Source organism: Salvelinus alpinus, chromosome 8 (genome assembly GCF_045679555.1).
Source record: "Salvelinus alpinus chromosome 8, SLU_Salpinus.1, whole genome shotgun sequence".
NCBI lineage: Eukaryota > Metazoa > Chordata > Actinopteri > Salmoniformes > Salmonidae > Salvelinus > Salvelinus alpinus.
In genome coordinates this window covers 87,614,460-87,630,883 of record NC_092093.1, presented here as the reverse complement: position 1 = coordinate 87,630,883, position 16,424 = coordinate 87,614,460, and the positions used below count along the sequence as shown (strand labels likewise).

General features: G+C 45.4%; 2 protein-coding genes across 2 annotated transcripts in view; one reads left to right on the top strand and one right to left on the bottom strand.

Moving 5' to 3' along the window:
• The window catches only part of LOC139583845 (GTPase IMAP family member 4-like), a 796,172-nt gene that overhangs the window by 107,854 nt on the left and 671,894 nt on the right, over window positions 1–16,424 (top strand). The gene's annotated exons all lie outside the window — the stretch shown is intronic.
• The window catches only part of LOC139583844 (plexin domain-containing protein 2-like), a 183,950-nt gene that overhangs the window by 81,171 nt on the left and 86,355 nt on the right, over window positions 1–16,424 (bottom strand). Inside the window, exon 5 of the mRNA XM_071415391.1 lies at window positions 579–701. Within this exon, the coding sequence (XP_071271492.1) occupies window positions 579–701 (123 nt within the window). The remainder of the gene's footprint in view (window positions 1–578; window positions 702–16,424) is intronic.

The window sequence follows — 16,424 nt, the reverse complement described above, 5'->3', positions numbered from 1 at the left end:
ACTGCAAATTCCAATGTCCTTCCATATTTTTGCACAAGACACATTTCAATGTACATTTTATAAAATTATTTAAGCATTATAACAAAGTGGTGACTCTTGCAACATTAGGATATGGCTTTTGAGGAACTCGTACTCTTGTGTAAGCATCATAAAGCTACACAAGTGTCAGTGCTCAACCTTAACAAGCGATAATAATACAACAGAACATGGCGGCAGAACCGGAATGACATTTGCGCTTACAGGTGGCCAAAAATAACTAGCCATGCCCCTACTAAGCCACGCTTCCAGTCTTCTAATCTTACCCGGTGGGTCACTGCTCAATAACCCAGAATCAACAACCCAACAACCCAACTGAGTGACCTAACTGGCTGGATTAAAATAACCCAACATGTGTTCTGTCCAATATTTACCCATATTGGGTTGTTTTTAACGCGGCATTTGTTTGAGTGTAACGGCACCCTATTCCCTAAATAGTGCACCACTTTTGACCAAGTCTCAAAGGGCTCTTGATTTGAATATGTTTTTGTGGTTGCTACAATATGAAGAAAGACAGAGAAAAGACATTGAATGCCATGTACCATTGTCGAAGTAGATAACGGTTGAGTTCCTGGAGACACTAGGGTCAAAGTTGGCCATGAGGGGGGCGATGTACTGGGTGGCCGTCAGCATTCTGTGGACCACATCCCCTGTGTAGATGAACCCTGAGTGAGGGGGAAACATACAGCAGATATTACTCATTAAATACAATCGGCGCCACAACACAACAATCCGCATGTCAATGTCAATGTCCCCAGGCTAAGCTTCCTTCTCTGCCTGACACTCAAACCATACACACACACGCACATACAGTACAAACACTAGCAGTTACTCTCACGGTTAGAGCGTTGGTGACCAAAGGGTCACCAGTTTCGAATTGAGCAAGGCATATAACCCTAATTGCTCCAGGGTTGCTGTTGATAATGGCAGACCCTGGACGTGGTCCCACTCTCCACGGGTGTCTCAGGGAGAGTCGGAATATGCCATAAACACATTTCCAATTCACACGTGAAATAGGACAAATAGGATAGGATCCAAGTTGTGGATGTAAAAGAAAACATGAATCATCAGCGTACAGTATCATCATATCACTTGTTGGCTGCCTTTCCTTCACTCTGCGGTCCAACTCCCAAATCGTCTAAATTGAGTTATTGACTGTACGTTTGTTTATTCCATATGTAACTCTGTGTTGTTGTTTGTGTCGCACTGCTTTGCTTTATCCTGGCCAGGTCACAGTTGTAAATGAGAACTTGTTCTCAACGGGCCTACTGGTTAAATAAAGGTGAAATAAAATATGTTAAATAAATTGGGTTGAGGTCGGGTGTTTGTGGAGGTCAGGTCATCTGATGCAGCACTTCATCACTCTTCCTTCTTTGTCAAACAGCCCTTAAACAGCCTGGAGGTGTGTTGGGTCATTGTTCCGTTGAAAAACAAATGATAGTCCCACTAAGAGCAAACCAGATAGGATGGCGTATCGCTGCAGAATGCTGTGGTAGCCATGCTGGTTAATTGTGCATTGAATTCTAAATAAATCACAGACAGTTTCACCAGCAAAACACCCCCACACCATCACACATCCTCCTCCATGCTTCACGGTTGGAACCACACATGCGGAGATCATCCGTTCACCTACTCTGCGTCTCACAAAGACACAGCGGTTGGAACCAAAAATCTCAAATTTGAACTCATCGGACAAAAGGACAGACTTCCACCGGTCTAATGCCCATTGCTCATGTTTCTTGGCCCAAGTAAATCTCTTCTTCTAATTGGTGTCTTTTAGTACAGTAGATGTGACTTTGCAGTAATTCGACCATGAAGGCCTGATTCACGCAGTCTCCTCTGAACAGTTGATGTTAAGATGTGTCTATTACTTGAACTCTGTGAAGAATTTATTTGGGCTGCAATTTCTGAGGCTGGTAATTCTAATGAACTTATCCTCTGCAGCAGAGGTGACTCGGTCTTCCTTTCCTGTGGCGGTCCTCATGAGAGCCAGTTTCATCATAGTGCTTGATGGTTTTTGCAACTGCACTTTAAAAGTTCTTGACATTTTCCGTATTGACTGACCTTCATGTCTTAAAGTAATGATGGACTGTCGTTTCTCTTCGCTTTTTCAGCTGTTCTTGTCATAATATGAACTTCGTCTTTTACCAAATAGGGCTATCTTCTGTATACCATCCCTACCTTGTCACAACACAACTGATTGGCTCATACGCATTAAGAAGTATAGAAGTTCCACAAATTAACTTAACAAGGCACACCTGTTAATTGAAATGCATTCCAGGTGACTACCTCATGAAGCTGGTTGAGAAAATGCCAAGAGTGTGCAAGCTGTCATCAAGGTAAAGAGTCGCTACTTTGAAGGATCTGAAATATTTGAACCAGGGTTCCCGAGTGGCGCAGCGGTCTAAGGCACAGCATCTCAGTGCTAGAGGTGTCATTACATCCCTGGGTTGAATCCATTACATCTGGCTGTGATTGGGAGTCCCATAGGGTGGTGCACAATTGGCCCAGTGTCGTCCTGGTTTGGCTGGGGTAGACCGTCATTGTAAATAAGAATTTGTTCTTAACTAACTTGCTTAGGTAATTAACGGTTACAAATTTGTTTAGCACTTATTTAGTTACTACATGATTCCATATGTGTTATTTCATAGTGTTGATGTCTTCACTATTATTCTACAAGGTAGCATTTCTATCTTGAAGATAAAAAAATAATTTGGTGCATTTTTCCCCATACACCCTCCAGTTTGCTTAATTTGTATAATATATTACACTTGATCTTTCTTGAATAAGGTCCTCCATTTCTTTTTGTTTTTCCTCTAACTTATTATGAGCCTCTATGGTACAGTTTGTATTGCTTTTGTTTTAGAGATGAGTAATGAATTGCATGGCCTCTAAAGCCACATTTAAAAGTTTCCCATATAATAAGGGGATTTGCTGTACCTATGTTAAGTCAGTTATAAATTCCTCTGTCCTAGTTAAAAACAAGTTATCTGTCACGTTCTGACCTTTATTTCCTTTGTTTTGTCTTTATTTAGTATGATCAGGGCGTGAGTTGGGGTGGGCAGTCTATGTGTGTTTTTCTATGTTGGGGTTTTGAGTTCGGCCTGGTATGGTTCTCAATCAGAGGCAGCTGTCAATCGTTGTCCCTGATTGAGAATCATACTTAGGTAGCCTGGGTTTCACTTTTGGTTTGTGGGTGTTTGTTTCCGTGTCAGTGTTTGTCGCCACACGGTACTGTTTCGTTTGATCATCGTTTATTGTTTTTGTTCCTGTGTTCAGTTTTTGGATTTATATTAAAGACATGAACACTTACCACGCTGCGCTTTGGTCTGATCCTTCTACCACCACAGACGATCGTTACATTATCATCCAATAGGCTTTGATTACATTTCCAATATCCTCACCCACGTGGAAATTCAGTAAGAGTAATGTATATGCCAATTATGCAATTTATGTGTCCTTACAAACAGCATTAAGGATAAATATATACAGTATGTCTGCTGAGCACACCATACTCAATCAACACAAAGTAGACCTGCATAATTTACTACTTATCGGCCAGTTGCCATTGTTATTAATGTACCCCTGTGAAACAAAAAGTACTGGCTATTCATCTTAAGGAAATATTATTTACATAGAGGGGTACATTAACATTGATGATGCCAGAAACAAAATCTTTTTTTATTCTGTGACAGAGAGGTATAGCAATGTCAGCGGCTGTGAAGATGCATTAAATAAAACAAAATGGCTGCATGTCCTCATCTTCCCTTTCCTTCTTGCTTTTTGGGGGGGGGGGGGTGCCTAACAGAGATTTGAGACTGAAACTTTGACAGTAAAAACCACAGAGAAAAATAGCTAAAAATAGCAAAAAAGCATTCTTAAAAGGTCACATGAAGCTGCAGTCAATTCACCGCCATTTTGTGTCATCATGTGTCTTCAACAACGGCTGTAAAAAAATATATACATCACGAGAAAGGCCAAGAGCACAGTCCCTCCCAGTGAGGAATCAATCCTGTTCTTAAGGACCTCACAGTCAAGTGTAGCTCCCACTCAGCACAGTGGGTGTTTGTATATCTCTGTGCCCCCACCAGTGCAGTCAGCAGAACTCAGAACTGTGGAACTGTGGAGATATTTGAGAACAGGAGGATAGAAGGAGGAGAGGAGCAGGAGGGGGAGTTGAGTCTACCTGGCCATGGAGGAGGGGATGATAGGAGGATGAGGTGAGGAGGAGGAGGAGTTGAGTCTATCTGGCCATGGAGGAGGGGATGATAGGGGGATGAGGTGAGGAGTTGAGTCTATCTGGCCATGGAGGAGGGGATGATAGGGGGATGAGGTGAGGAGGAGGAGGAGGAGTTGAGTCTATCTGGCCATGGAGGAGGGGATGATAGGGGGATGAGGTGAGGAGGAGGAGGAGTTGAGTCTATCTGGCCATGGAGGAGGGGATGATAGGAGGATGAGGTGAGGAGGAGGAGGAGTTGAGTCTATCTGGCCATGGAGGAGGGGATGATAGGGGGATGAGGTGAGGAGTTGAGTCTATCTGGCCATGAAGGAGGGGAGGATGAGGGGTATTGAAGGAGGAGAAGAAGGGGAGGAGGAGTAGGAGGAGGGGAAGTTGAGTCTACCTGGCCAGTGTTTGTCTCCAGTTGGCATACCTGTGGGCCTACTAGGTAAACATGGGTGAGGGTGGGGTGAGAGAGAGAGAGAGAGAGAGAGACATTCAAGGAAAGGAGAGAGAGGAGATTGAGAGGGGAGGGGGGGTATAGTGGCCTACCTAGCCTTATCCTTTCATCTAACTGCTCTTGAATGATTGCTTTCTCTTTCTCTCCCTCTCTCTCTCACAACACACTGGGGGAGTTTGACACAAATTATTTAACTCTGACTCAATCATTGCATTCCATCAGCTCTAGTGTTTACCCAACAGCAGCCCAAATATGTACCTTATCTAACTTTCCTTTTCTACGCCACACCTTGTTTCCCCCATCTTTCTCTCTTTTCTTTCTTTCTATCTTGAAACAGCACAGAGGGGCCCAGACTAAGAAGTACAGTGCAGGCCTGCATCATAACCACACAATGACCATCAGGGACACACACACACGCCCCTATGTTAAATGCAAGCTGTGAGGAGACGTTTGGCTCTGTGCCTGCTTCTCTGGGTAAATGAGAGAGACTTTTCTAACAATCTACTGCGAACACAAAAACAACCACCCGACAGCTTGGGAGAAATCAGTCAGTCTCTCAATACGCTTAAGAACAGACACCCAGAAAGAGAGCCATTCAATAGGGAAGCGGGATACCTAGTCAGTTGTGCAACTGAATGCATTCAACTGAAATATGCCTTCCTGCATTTAACCCAACCACCTCTGAATCAGAGAGGTGCAGGGGGGCTGCATTGATGGACATCATTGGTACCCAGAGGGAAGTTGTTATGGGGGTTAACTGCCTTGCTCAAGGGCAGAACAACAGATTTTTTCCCCCCGTGCTAACTCTGGAATTTGAACACTCAACCTTCTGGTTACTGTCCCAACGCTCACACTGCTAGGCTACCTGGCAGGCGAACTTGTTATGGCCATCACTTTAAGGAGGGGGACTGGACAGTAGATAATGAACGATTCAGCCAGGACAATTGGTAGCCGAATGAAAAAGCGAAAAAGAGGGAGTGTGAGAGACGGAGAAGACAGAGAGAGAGAGAGGAGGAGAGAGCGGGATAGGAGGGTGAGAAGGAGAAAGAACAAGAAAGAAAGAACAATGAGAGTAAGAGAGAGATGGAGACACACAGAGACAATGCCAAATAGAGAGGGGGTAGAGGTGAAACAATGAGATTGTTCCATTTCCAGCCCTGTTTATATGTTCGGGTATCAGGGAGTACTGTTCTGTATATACTGGAGGGAGCATTACCACAATCTCTTGACCAGCCATTCTACTTTATTGGACATTCTGTCCAAACAAGCCAGTTGTTTCTCCATACTGAGCCTATGTTTAGTTCTGGAGTGATTTCAGAGTTTAAAACAGCTGTCTGGAGCAGAGAGCAGCCAGGATAGAAGGAACACATGCACACACACACACACACATATACGTCCGACACAAGCATCTGCAGTGTATCTGGCCATTATCTTGTCTTATCGCCAAACAGCGGCAGAGAAAACCACCTCTTCAATTAAGATAGAGGCTGTCCTCATTGTTCCTGTGTAGTCGTAATGACAGGGGCTTATGACACGCATAGAGAAGGCCAGACAGAAAGAGAGGAGAAACAACTGGTCTCACTACTGTCTCCCTACTGGGCACATACTGGTTGAATCAACATTGTTTTCACATCATTTCAATGAAATTACGTTGAACCAATGTGGAATAGACGTTGAATTGATGTCTGTGCCCAGCGAGTGCATACTGAGTGACCACCTTGTGTCTTTCTCCTTCCTCTGTGTGCCTGTTAGTGTGCAAGTGTGTGTGAGTGGCAGAGGATTTAATTAAGTGTGTGTGTGTGTGTGCGTGCGTGCGTGTGTTTACTAGCTGCCTTGTTGTTCCACTGCATCCCACACACTCCTCTGTGGCTTCTGTGACGAGCTTCTACATCAGCCCTGTGGCATCCCCATGAAACAAAGTATTTAACCAAAATGTGCCTGGAGAAAAACAGAGACGACAAGCCAAATACGTGTGTACAGAGGAATCTGGCGCTGACGGTGAAATGTGTGTGTGTCCGTATGGGCTGTTTTTTTCAGGGGTGCTGGCCTAGTGAAGACACCACACAGCTGCATTTCTACCTTGGCTCTCTCTGGCAGCTGGGGTTACAGAGGGATCAGATCGCATATCACCACTCTGGTTGTGTCTCAAATGACACCCTATTCCCTATATAGTGCGCTACCTTTGACCAGGGCCCATAGAGCTCTGGTCAAAAGTAGTGCACTATATAGGAAATAGGGTGCCATTTGGAACACATAGTCTGACAGACAGTGCCTGTCTTTAACGCTACAACCTCCAACCACCAGACACTGCTCAATGTTTGGCCCTGACAGCACCAGCAACACTTTATAGAACAACACCACCCCTTTTGTTACTTCTGTTATGAGGTGATTCAGATCAAAGATTTGAAGCAACACATCATGTCACGACACCACGTCTTATGTCACTTTGTTTTGCGTTGTCATGTGATTTATTTCAACGTGACAAATCAAATCAAATGTTATTTGTCAAATGCGCCGAATACAACCTTACAGTGAAATGCTTATTTACAAGCCCTTAAACCAACAATGCAGTTTAAGAAGAATACCTGTTTAGAAGCCTCTTGGACCTAGACGTGCGCTCTGGTACCGCTTGCCATGCGATAGCAGAGAGAACAGTTTATGACTAGAGTGGCTGGAGTCTACCACCGCCTGGTATAGAGGTCCTGGATGGCAGGAAGCTTGGGCCCAATGATGCAGTGGGCCGTACGCACTACCCTCTGTAGTGACTTTTGCGGTCGGAGGCCGATCAGTTGTCATACCAGGCAGTGATGCAACCTGTCAGGATGCTCTCGATGGTGTAGCTGTAGAACCTTTTGATGATGTGAGGACCCATGCCAAATCTTTTCTGTCTCCTGAGGGGGAATAGGTTTTGTCGTGCCCTCTTCACGACGGTCTTGGTGTAATTGGACCATGTTAGTTTGTTGGTGATGTGGAGGCTAAGGAACTTGAAGCTCTCAACCTGCTCCGCTGCAGCCCTGTTGATGAAAATGGGGGCATGCTCGGTCCTCCTTTTCCTGTAGTCCACATTCTCCTTTGTCTTGATCACGTTGAGGGAGAGGTTGTTGTCCTTGCACCACCCAGTCAGGTCTCTGACTTGCTCCCTATATGCTGTCTTGTCGGTGATCAGGCCTACCGCTGTTATGTCATCTGCAAAATTGATGATGGTGTTGGAGTCGTGCCTGGTGACGCAGTCGTGCCTGGTGACGCAGTGAACAGGGAGTACAGGAGGGGACTGAGTACGCACTCCTGAGGGGCCCCCGTGTTGAGGATCAGCATGGCGGATGTGTTGTTACCTACCCTTACCACCGGTGGGCAGTCCGTCAGGAAGTCCAGGATCCAGTTGCAGAGGGAGGTGTTTAGTCTCAGGGTCCTTAGATTAGTGATGAGCTTTGAGGGCGCTGTGGTGTTGAATGCTGAGCTGTAGTCAATGAATAGCATTCTCACATGGGTGTTCCTTTTGTCCAGGTGGGAAAGGGCAGTGTGGAGTGCAATAGAGATTGCATCATCTGTGGATCTGTTGGGGATGTATGCAAATTGGAGTGGATCTAGGGTTTCTGGGATAATGGTGTTAATGTGAGCCATGACCAGCCTTTCAAAGCACTTCATGGCTACAAACGTGAGTGCTACAGGTTGGTAGTCATTTAGGCAGGTTACCTTAGTGTTCTTGGGCACAGGGACTATGGTGGTCTGCTTGAAACATGTTAGTATTACAGACTCAGACAGGGTGAGGTTGAAAATGTCAGTGAAGACACTTGACAGTTGGTCAGCGCATGCTCGGAGTACACGTCCTAGTAATCTGTCAGGCCCTGCGGCCTTGTGATAGTTGACCTGTTTAAAGTCCTTACATCGGCTGCAGAAAGCATGATCGCACTGTTGTCCGGAACAGCTGAGGCTCTCATGCATGTTTCAGTCTTACTAGCCTCAAAGCGAGCATAGAAGTAATTTAGCTCCTCTGGTTGGCTCGTGTCACTGGGCAGCCCTCAGCTGTGCTTCGCGTTGTAGTCTGTAATAGTTTGCAAGCCCTGCCACATCCGACGAGTGTCAGAGCCGGTGTAGTACGATTCGGTCTTAGTCCTGTGGTGAAGCTTTATCTGTTTGATGTTTCGTCGGAGGGCACAGCGGGATTTCTTATAAGCTTTTGGGTTAGAGTCCCGCTCCTTGAAAGTGGCAGCTCTACCTATTAGCTCAGTGCGGATGTTGTCTGTAATCCATGGCTTTTGGTTGGGGTATGTACGTACGGTCACTGTGGGGGCGAGGTCCTCGATGCAGTTATTGATAAAGCCAGTGACTGATGAGGTGTACTCCTCAATGCCATCGGAAGAATCCCGGAACGTATTCCAGTCTGTACTAGTCCTGTAGCTTAGCATCTGCTTCATCTGACCACTTTTTTATTGACCGAGTCACTGGTACTTCCTGCTTTAATTTGAGCTTGTATGCAGGAATCAGGAGGATATAATTATAGTCAGATTTGCCAAAAGGAGGGCGAGGGAGAGCTTTGTACGCGTCTCTGTGTGTGGAGTAAAGGTAGTCTTTTTTCCCCTCTGGTTCCACATTTAACATGCTGGTAGAAATGAGGTAAAACGGATTTAAGTTTCCCTGCATTAAAGTCCCCGGCCAATAGGAGCGCCGCCTCTGGATGAGCGTTTTCCTGTTTGCTTATGGCCTTATACAGCTCATTGAGAGCGGTCTTAGTGTCGGCATCGGTTTGTGATGGTCTACAGATTATCATGTGATACTCTACCTCAGGCGAGCAAAACCTCGAGACTTCCTTAGATATCGTGCACCAGGTGTTGTTCACAAATATACATAGAATGCCGCCCCTTTATTACCAGAGGCTGTTATTCTATCCTGCCGGTACAGTGTATAACCCGCCAGCTGTATTTTGTTCATGTCGTTGTTCAGCCATGACTCTGTGAAACATAAGATATTACAGTCTTTAATGTCCCGTTGGTAGAATATACATGCTGTTAGTTTGTCCATTTTATTATCCAGCGATTGTACGTTGGCCAATATTACCGATGGCACAGGCAGATTAGCAACTCGTCGCCTGATCCTCAAAAGGCACCCCGATCTCCTTTTGCAAAACCTCAGTCTCTTTCTGCTGCTAATGACAGAGATGAGGGTCTGTTCGGGTGTCTGGAGTAAATCCCTCTCGTCTGACTCATTAAAGAAAAATGATTTGTCCAATTCAAGTAGGGTAATCGCTGTTCTGATGTCCAGAAGCTCTTTTCGGTCATAAGAGACAGTAGCAGCAACATTATGTACAAAATAAGTTACAAACGATGAAAAAAATATATATATATAGTACGTTTGGTTAAGAGCCCATAGAACAGCAGCCATCCTCTCCAGCGCCATTATAAAGTCTCTGTTCTCAGTGTGTTTGTCTATTTGATTACTTGGACACAGCTCTACTCTGAAACCCCCTGTACTGACCCTCTCCTCTCCACTATCTGGCTGCAGGCAGGACCATACAGTTGATGTCGGAAGTTTACATACACCTTAGCCAAATACATTTAAACTCAGTTTTTCACAATTCCTGACATTTAATCCTAGTAAAAATTCCGGTCTTAGGTCAGTTAGGATCCCCACTTTCTTTTAAGAATGTGAAATGTCAGAATAATAGTAGAGAGAATGATTTATTTAAGCTTTTATTTCTTTCATCACATTCCCAGTGGGTCAGAAGTTTACATACACTCAATTAGTATTTGGTAGCATTGCCTTTAAATTGTTTAACTTGGGTCAAACGTTTCGGGTAGCCTTCCACAAGCTTCATACAATAAGTTGGTTGAATTTTGGCCCATTCCTCCTGACAGAGCTGGTGTAACTGAGTCAGGTTTGTAGGCCTCCTTGCTCACACACGCTTTTTCAGTTCTGCCCACAGATTTTCTATAGGATTGAGGTCAGGGCTTTGTGACAGCCCCTCCAATACCTTGACTTTGTTGTCCTTAAGCCATTTTGCCACAACTTTGGAAGTATGCTTGGGGTCATTGTCGATTTAGAAGACCCATTTGCGACCAAGCTTTAACTTCCTGACTCATGTCTTGAGATGTTGCTTCAAAATATCCACATAATTTCCCCACCTCATGATGCCATCTATTTTGTGAAGTGCGCCAGGCCCTCCTGCAGCAAAGCACCCCCACAACATGATGCTGCCACTCCCGTTCTTCACGGTTGGGATGGTGTTCTTCGGCTTGCAAGCCTCCCCCTTTTTCCTCCAAACATAACAATGGTCATTATGGCCAAACAGTTCTATTATTGTTTCATCAGACCAGAGGACATTTCTCCAAAAAGTACGATCTTTGTCCCCCATGTGCAGTTGCAAACCGTAGTCTGGCTTTTTTATGGCGGTTTTGGAGCAGTGGCTTCTTCCTTGCTGAGCGGCCTTTCAGGTTATGTCGATATTGGACTCGATTTACTGTGGATATAGATACCTTTGTACCCGTTTCCTCCAGCATCTTCACAAGGTCCTTTGCTGTTTTCTGGGATTGATTTGCACTTTTCGTACCAAAGTACGTTCATCTCTAGGAGACAGAATGCAGACAGTTTTAATGACTCCAACCTAAGTGTACGTAAACTTCCGACTTCAACTGTGTCTCCTCTCATAGACCTACACCATGCCACACTGATGGAAAGGTTAACACTCACAGGAAGATAACACGATTACAATGGTGTACGGTTGGAGAAGGGCAGGGCCAGGAGGGGGAAAAGGCTAGCTAAATGGATTGATAGGCTGGGAGGTGGAGCAGTAGTGGATGGAGAGGGGAATGAAGGGAGGGGTAGACGCTGAAACGGAGGTGTTTGAACTCGGATTTACAGAGGCAGAGTACTGAGGCCTGCCGTTCCTCCTCTCCTCCATCACACCGTCTCTGTCTGAATGACTCTTTATCTCTTTCTGGGCTAGCTGCTAGCTGCTAACAGCCTCTATACTGTATGTGTCCCGTATGGCACCCTTTCCCCTTTATAGTCCCAAAAGTTGCGCACTACATAGGGAATAAGGTTCCATTTGGGACGCATCCCTATTCATCTCTCATCACTACAACACTGTTCTGGCAGTTCCATACTTTACAAGCTAGCTCTGAGGTAGTGGGATATACTGTAGCTAGGGAAGAACATTCACTTTGCCCAATAATAGTAATTTGTCCTATAAAGGTCAATAATAAATCAAGAAAATTATATATTCGGATGATGATGATGATGATAATAATCATAATGATGATGATGCTGATTTATATTTCTACCATTATTGTAACATTCTAATGTGAGCAGACGTTGTTGGAATAGTTGGGTATGGTATACTCATGACTCTTTGATGTGATAATTGCCACTGCAGACGTTGTGGTTTCACCCTCCTTCTCAGTGGAAAATACTCCTCATCCTCCCTCCTCCCTAGTGCCGTTGGAGCATTTACTAACACACTCGCCTCTTTTCGAACGTGTCTGACTCGCTCTGGTCTGTTACACACACGCTTGTCCATACTGTCATATCACTCCTAATACACATGTATATCAATAGGTTATTATTACAGCACTTGGCAGTGTAGGTCATTTTCCAAGTCCAAACCCTGGTCTGGTTTTTCCCTGCAACGCGCCCCTGTGGGCCCTGGTCAAAAGTAGTGCACTATGTAGGGAATATGGTGCCATTTGGGATGCATCCCAGGACTGGTTGGTATTGCTGAGTGTTGGGGACTAGGAGTGGTGGTGGTTTCCCCCCCAAGTCTAGCAGGCTGGCCATTGATGCTGAGTGTTGTAGGTGGTTTTGTACCAACTGCCTGGAGGACTTGTGCTGAGGGCTGCTGGTGGTTTTGTACTGCGGTCTGTGTCAGACGAGGGTTTTCAATCCTCCCTCAGTTCGTTTGGCTGGGCTGGCGGTAACTTCCCAGTCTACAGACTGAGGAGGCAAGATAAAGATGGCGCCGGAGGGGATGGCTGCCGTTTTATGGGCTCTTTACCAACTGTGGTATTATTCTTTTTTGTATTGTTTGTAATATATTTTGTACATAATGTTGCTGCTACCGTCTCTTATGACCGAAAAGAGCTTCTGGACATCAGAACAGCGATTCCTCACCTTGAATTGGACTAAGAATGTTTCTTAAATGAGTCGGACGAGAGGTATTTACTCCAGACACCCGAACAGGCCCTCATCTCCGTCATTAGCAGCAGAAAGAGATTGAGGTTTTGCAAAAGGAGATCAGGGTGCCTTGTGAGGATCCGGCGACAGTGGCTAATCTGCCTGTGCCAACGGTACTATTGGCTAACGTACAATCGCTGGATAACAAAGTGGACGAACTACAAGCACGTATATCCTACCAACGGGATATTAAAACATAATATCTTATGTTCAGCCGAGTCGTGGCTGAACGACGACATGAATAACATACAGCTGACGGGTTATACACTCTATCAGCAGGACAGAACAGCAGCCTCTGGTAATAAAGAGGTGGCTGTTGCACGATATCTAAGGAAGTCTCGAGGTTTTGCTCGCCTGAGGTAGAGTAATAAGCTGAAGACCACACTATCTACCTAGAGAGTTTTCATCTATATTCTTCGTAGCTGTCTATTTACCAGCACAAACCGATGCTGGCACTAAGACCACACTCAATGAGCTGTACACGGCCATAAGCAAATAGGAAAACGCTCATCCAGAGGCGGTGCTCCTAGTGGCCGGGGACTTTAATGCAGGGAAACTTAAATCCGGTTTTCCTAATTTCTACCAGCATGTTAAATGTGCAACCAGAGTGGGAAAAAATACCACCTTTACTCCACACACAGAGACACGTACAAAGCTCTCCCTCACCCTTCATTTGGCAAATCTGACCATAATTCTATCCTCCTGATTCCTGCTTACAAGCTAAAATTAAAGCAGAAAGCACAAGTTACTCGGTCGATAAAAAAGTGGTCAGATGAAGCAGATGCTAAGCTATAGGACTCATTTTGCTATTACAGACTGGAAAATGTTCCGGGATTCCTCCGATGGCATTTAGGAGTGCACCACATCAGTCACTGGCTTCATCAATAAGTGCATTGATGACGACGTCCCCACAGTGACCGTACATGCAGTCGTGGCCAAAGGTTTTGAGAATGACACAAATATTAATTTCCACAAAGTTTGCTGCTTCAGTGTCTTTAGATATTTTTGTCAAATGTTACTATGGAATACTGAAGTATAATTACAAGCATTTTATAAGTGTCAAAGCCTTTTATTGCCAATTACATGAAGTTGATGCAAAGAGTCAATATTTGCAGTGTTGACCCTTCTTTTTCAAGACCTCTGCAATCCGCCCTGGCATGCTGTCAATTAACTTCTGGGCCACATCCTGACTGATGGCAGCCTATTCTTGCATAACCAATGCTTGGAGTTTGTCAGAATTTGTGGGGTTTTGTTTGTCCACCCACCTCTTGAGGATTGACCACAAGTTCTCAATGGGATTAAGGTCTGGGGAGTTTCCTGGCCATGGACCCAAAATATCAATGTTTTGTTCCCCGAGGCACTTATCACTTTTGCCTTTTGGAAAGGTGCTCCATCATGGTGGAAAAATGCATTGTTCGTCACCAAACTGTTCCTGGATGGCTGGGAGAAGTTGCTCTCGGAGGATGTGTTGGTACCATTCTTTATTCATGACTGTGTTCTTAAGCAAAATTGTGAGTGAGCCCACTCCCTTGGCTGAGAAGCAACCCCACACATGAATGGTCTCAGGATGCTTTACTGTTGGCATGACACAGGACTGATGGTAGCGCTCACCTTGTCTTTTCCAGACCAGCTTTTTCCCGGATGCCCCAAACAATCGGAAAGGGGATTCATCAGAGAAAATTACTTTACCCCAGTCCTCAGCAGTCCAATCCCTGTACCTTTTGCAGATTATCAGTCTGTCCCTGATGTTTTTCCTGGAGAGAAGTGGCTTCTTTGCTGCCCTTCTTGACACCAGGCCATCCTCCAAAAGTCTTCGCCTCACTGTGCGAACAGATGCACTCACACCTACCTGCTGCCATTCCTGAGCAAGCTCTGCACTGGTGGTGCCCCGATCCCGCAGCTGAATCAACTTTAGGAGACGGTCCTGGCGCTTCCTGGACTTTATTGGGCGCCCTGAAGCCTTCTTCACAACAATTGAACCGCCCTCGAAGTTCTTGATGATCTGATAAATGGTTGATTTAGGTGCAATCTTACTGGCAGCAATATCCTCGGCTGTGAAGCCCTTTTTGTGCAAAGCAATGATGACGGCACGTGTTTCCTTGCAGGTAACCATGGTTGACAGAGGAAGAACAATGATTCCAAGCACCACCCTCCTTTTGAAGCTTCCAGTCTGTTATTCAAACTCAATCAGCATGACAGAGTGATCTTCAGCCTTTTCCTCGTCAACACTCACACCTGTGTTAATGAGAGAATCACTGACATGATGCCAGCTGGTTCTTCTGTGGCAGGGCTGAAATGCAGTGGAAATGTTTTTGGTGGTTCAGTTAATTTGCATGGCCGGTGGTAAGGGGAGGTAACAACACAACACATCCGCCACGCTGATTCTCAACACAGGGGCCCCTCAGGGGTGCGTGCTCAGTCTCCTCCTGTACTCCCTGTTCACTCATGACTGCATGGCCAGGCACGACTCCAACACCATCATCAAGTTTTCCGACAACATAACAGTGGTAGGCCTGATCACCGACAACGACGAGACAGCCTATAGGGAGGAAGTCAGAGACCTGACCGTGTGGTGCAAGGACAACAACCCCTCCCTCAACGTGATCAAGACAAGGGAGATTGTGGACTACAGGAAAAGGAGGACCGAGCACGCCCCCATTCTCATCGACGGGGCTGTAGTGGAGCAGGTTGAGAGCTTCAAGTTCCTTGGCGTACACATCACCAACAAACTAACATGGTGCAAGCACACCAAGACCATCCTGAAGAGGGCACGACAAAACCTATTCCCCCTCAGGAGACTGAAAAGATTTGGCATGGGTCCTCAGATTCTCAAAAATTTCTACAGCTGCACCATCGAGAGCATCCTGACGGTTGCATTACTGCCTGGTATGGCAACTGATCGGCCTCCGACCGCAAGGCACTACAGAGGGTAGTGTGTCCGGCCCAGTACATCACTGGGCCCAAGTTTCCTGCCTTCCAGGACCTCTATACCAGGTGGTGTCAGAGGAAGGTTGAAATTGTCAAAGACTCCAGCCACCCCAGTCATAGACTGTTCTCTCTGCTACCGCACAGCAAGCTGTACCGGAGCGCCATGTCTAGGTCCAATTGGCTTCTAAACAGCTTTTACCCCCAAGCCATAAGACTCCTGAACATCTAGTCAAATAGCTACCCAGACTATATGCATTGCCCCCCCCCCCCCCCCCTCCCCTTTTACGCTGCTGCTACTCTCTGTTATTATCACTTTAATAACTTTAACAACATGTACATAATTACCTCAATTACCTCGACTAACCGGTGCCCCGCACATTGACTCTGTACCGGTACACCCTGTATATAGCCTCGCTATTGTTATTTTACTGCTGTTCTTTAATTATTTGTTACTTTTATCTATTTCTTATTTTTTAGTATTTTTCTTAAAACTGCATTGTTGGTTAAGTAAGCATTTCACAGTAAGGTTGTATTCAGCGCATGTGACAAATTACATTTGATTTGATTTGAAAATAACCTGTTTGACCCTTTGCACTTCTCAGCATTCTGATCTCA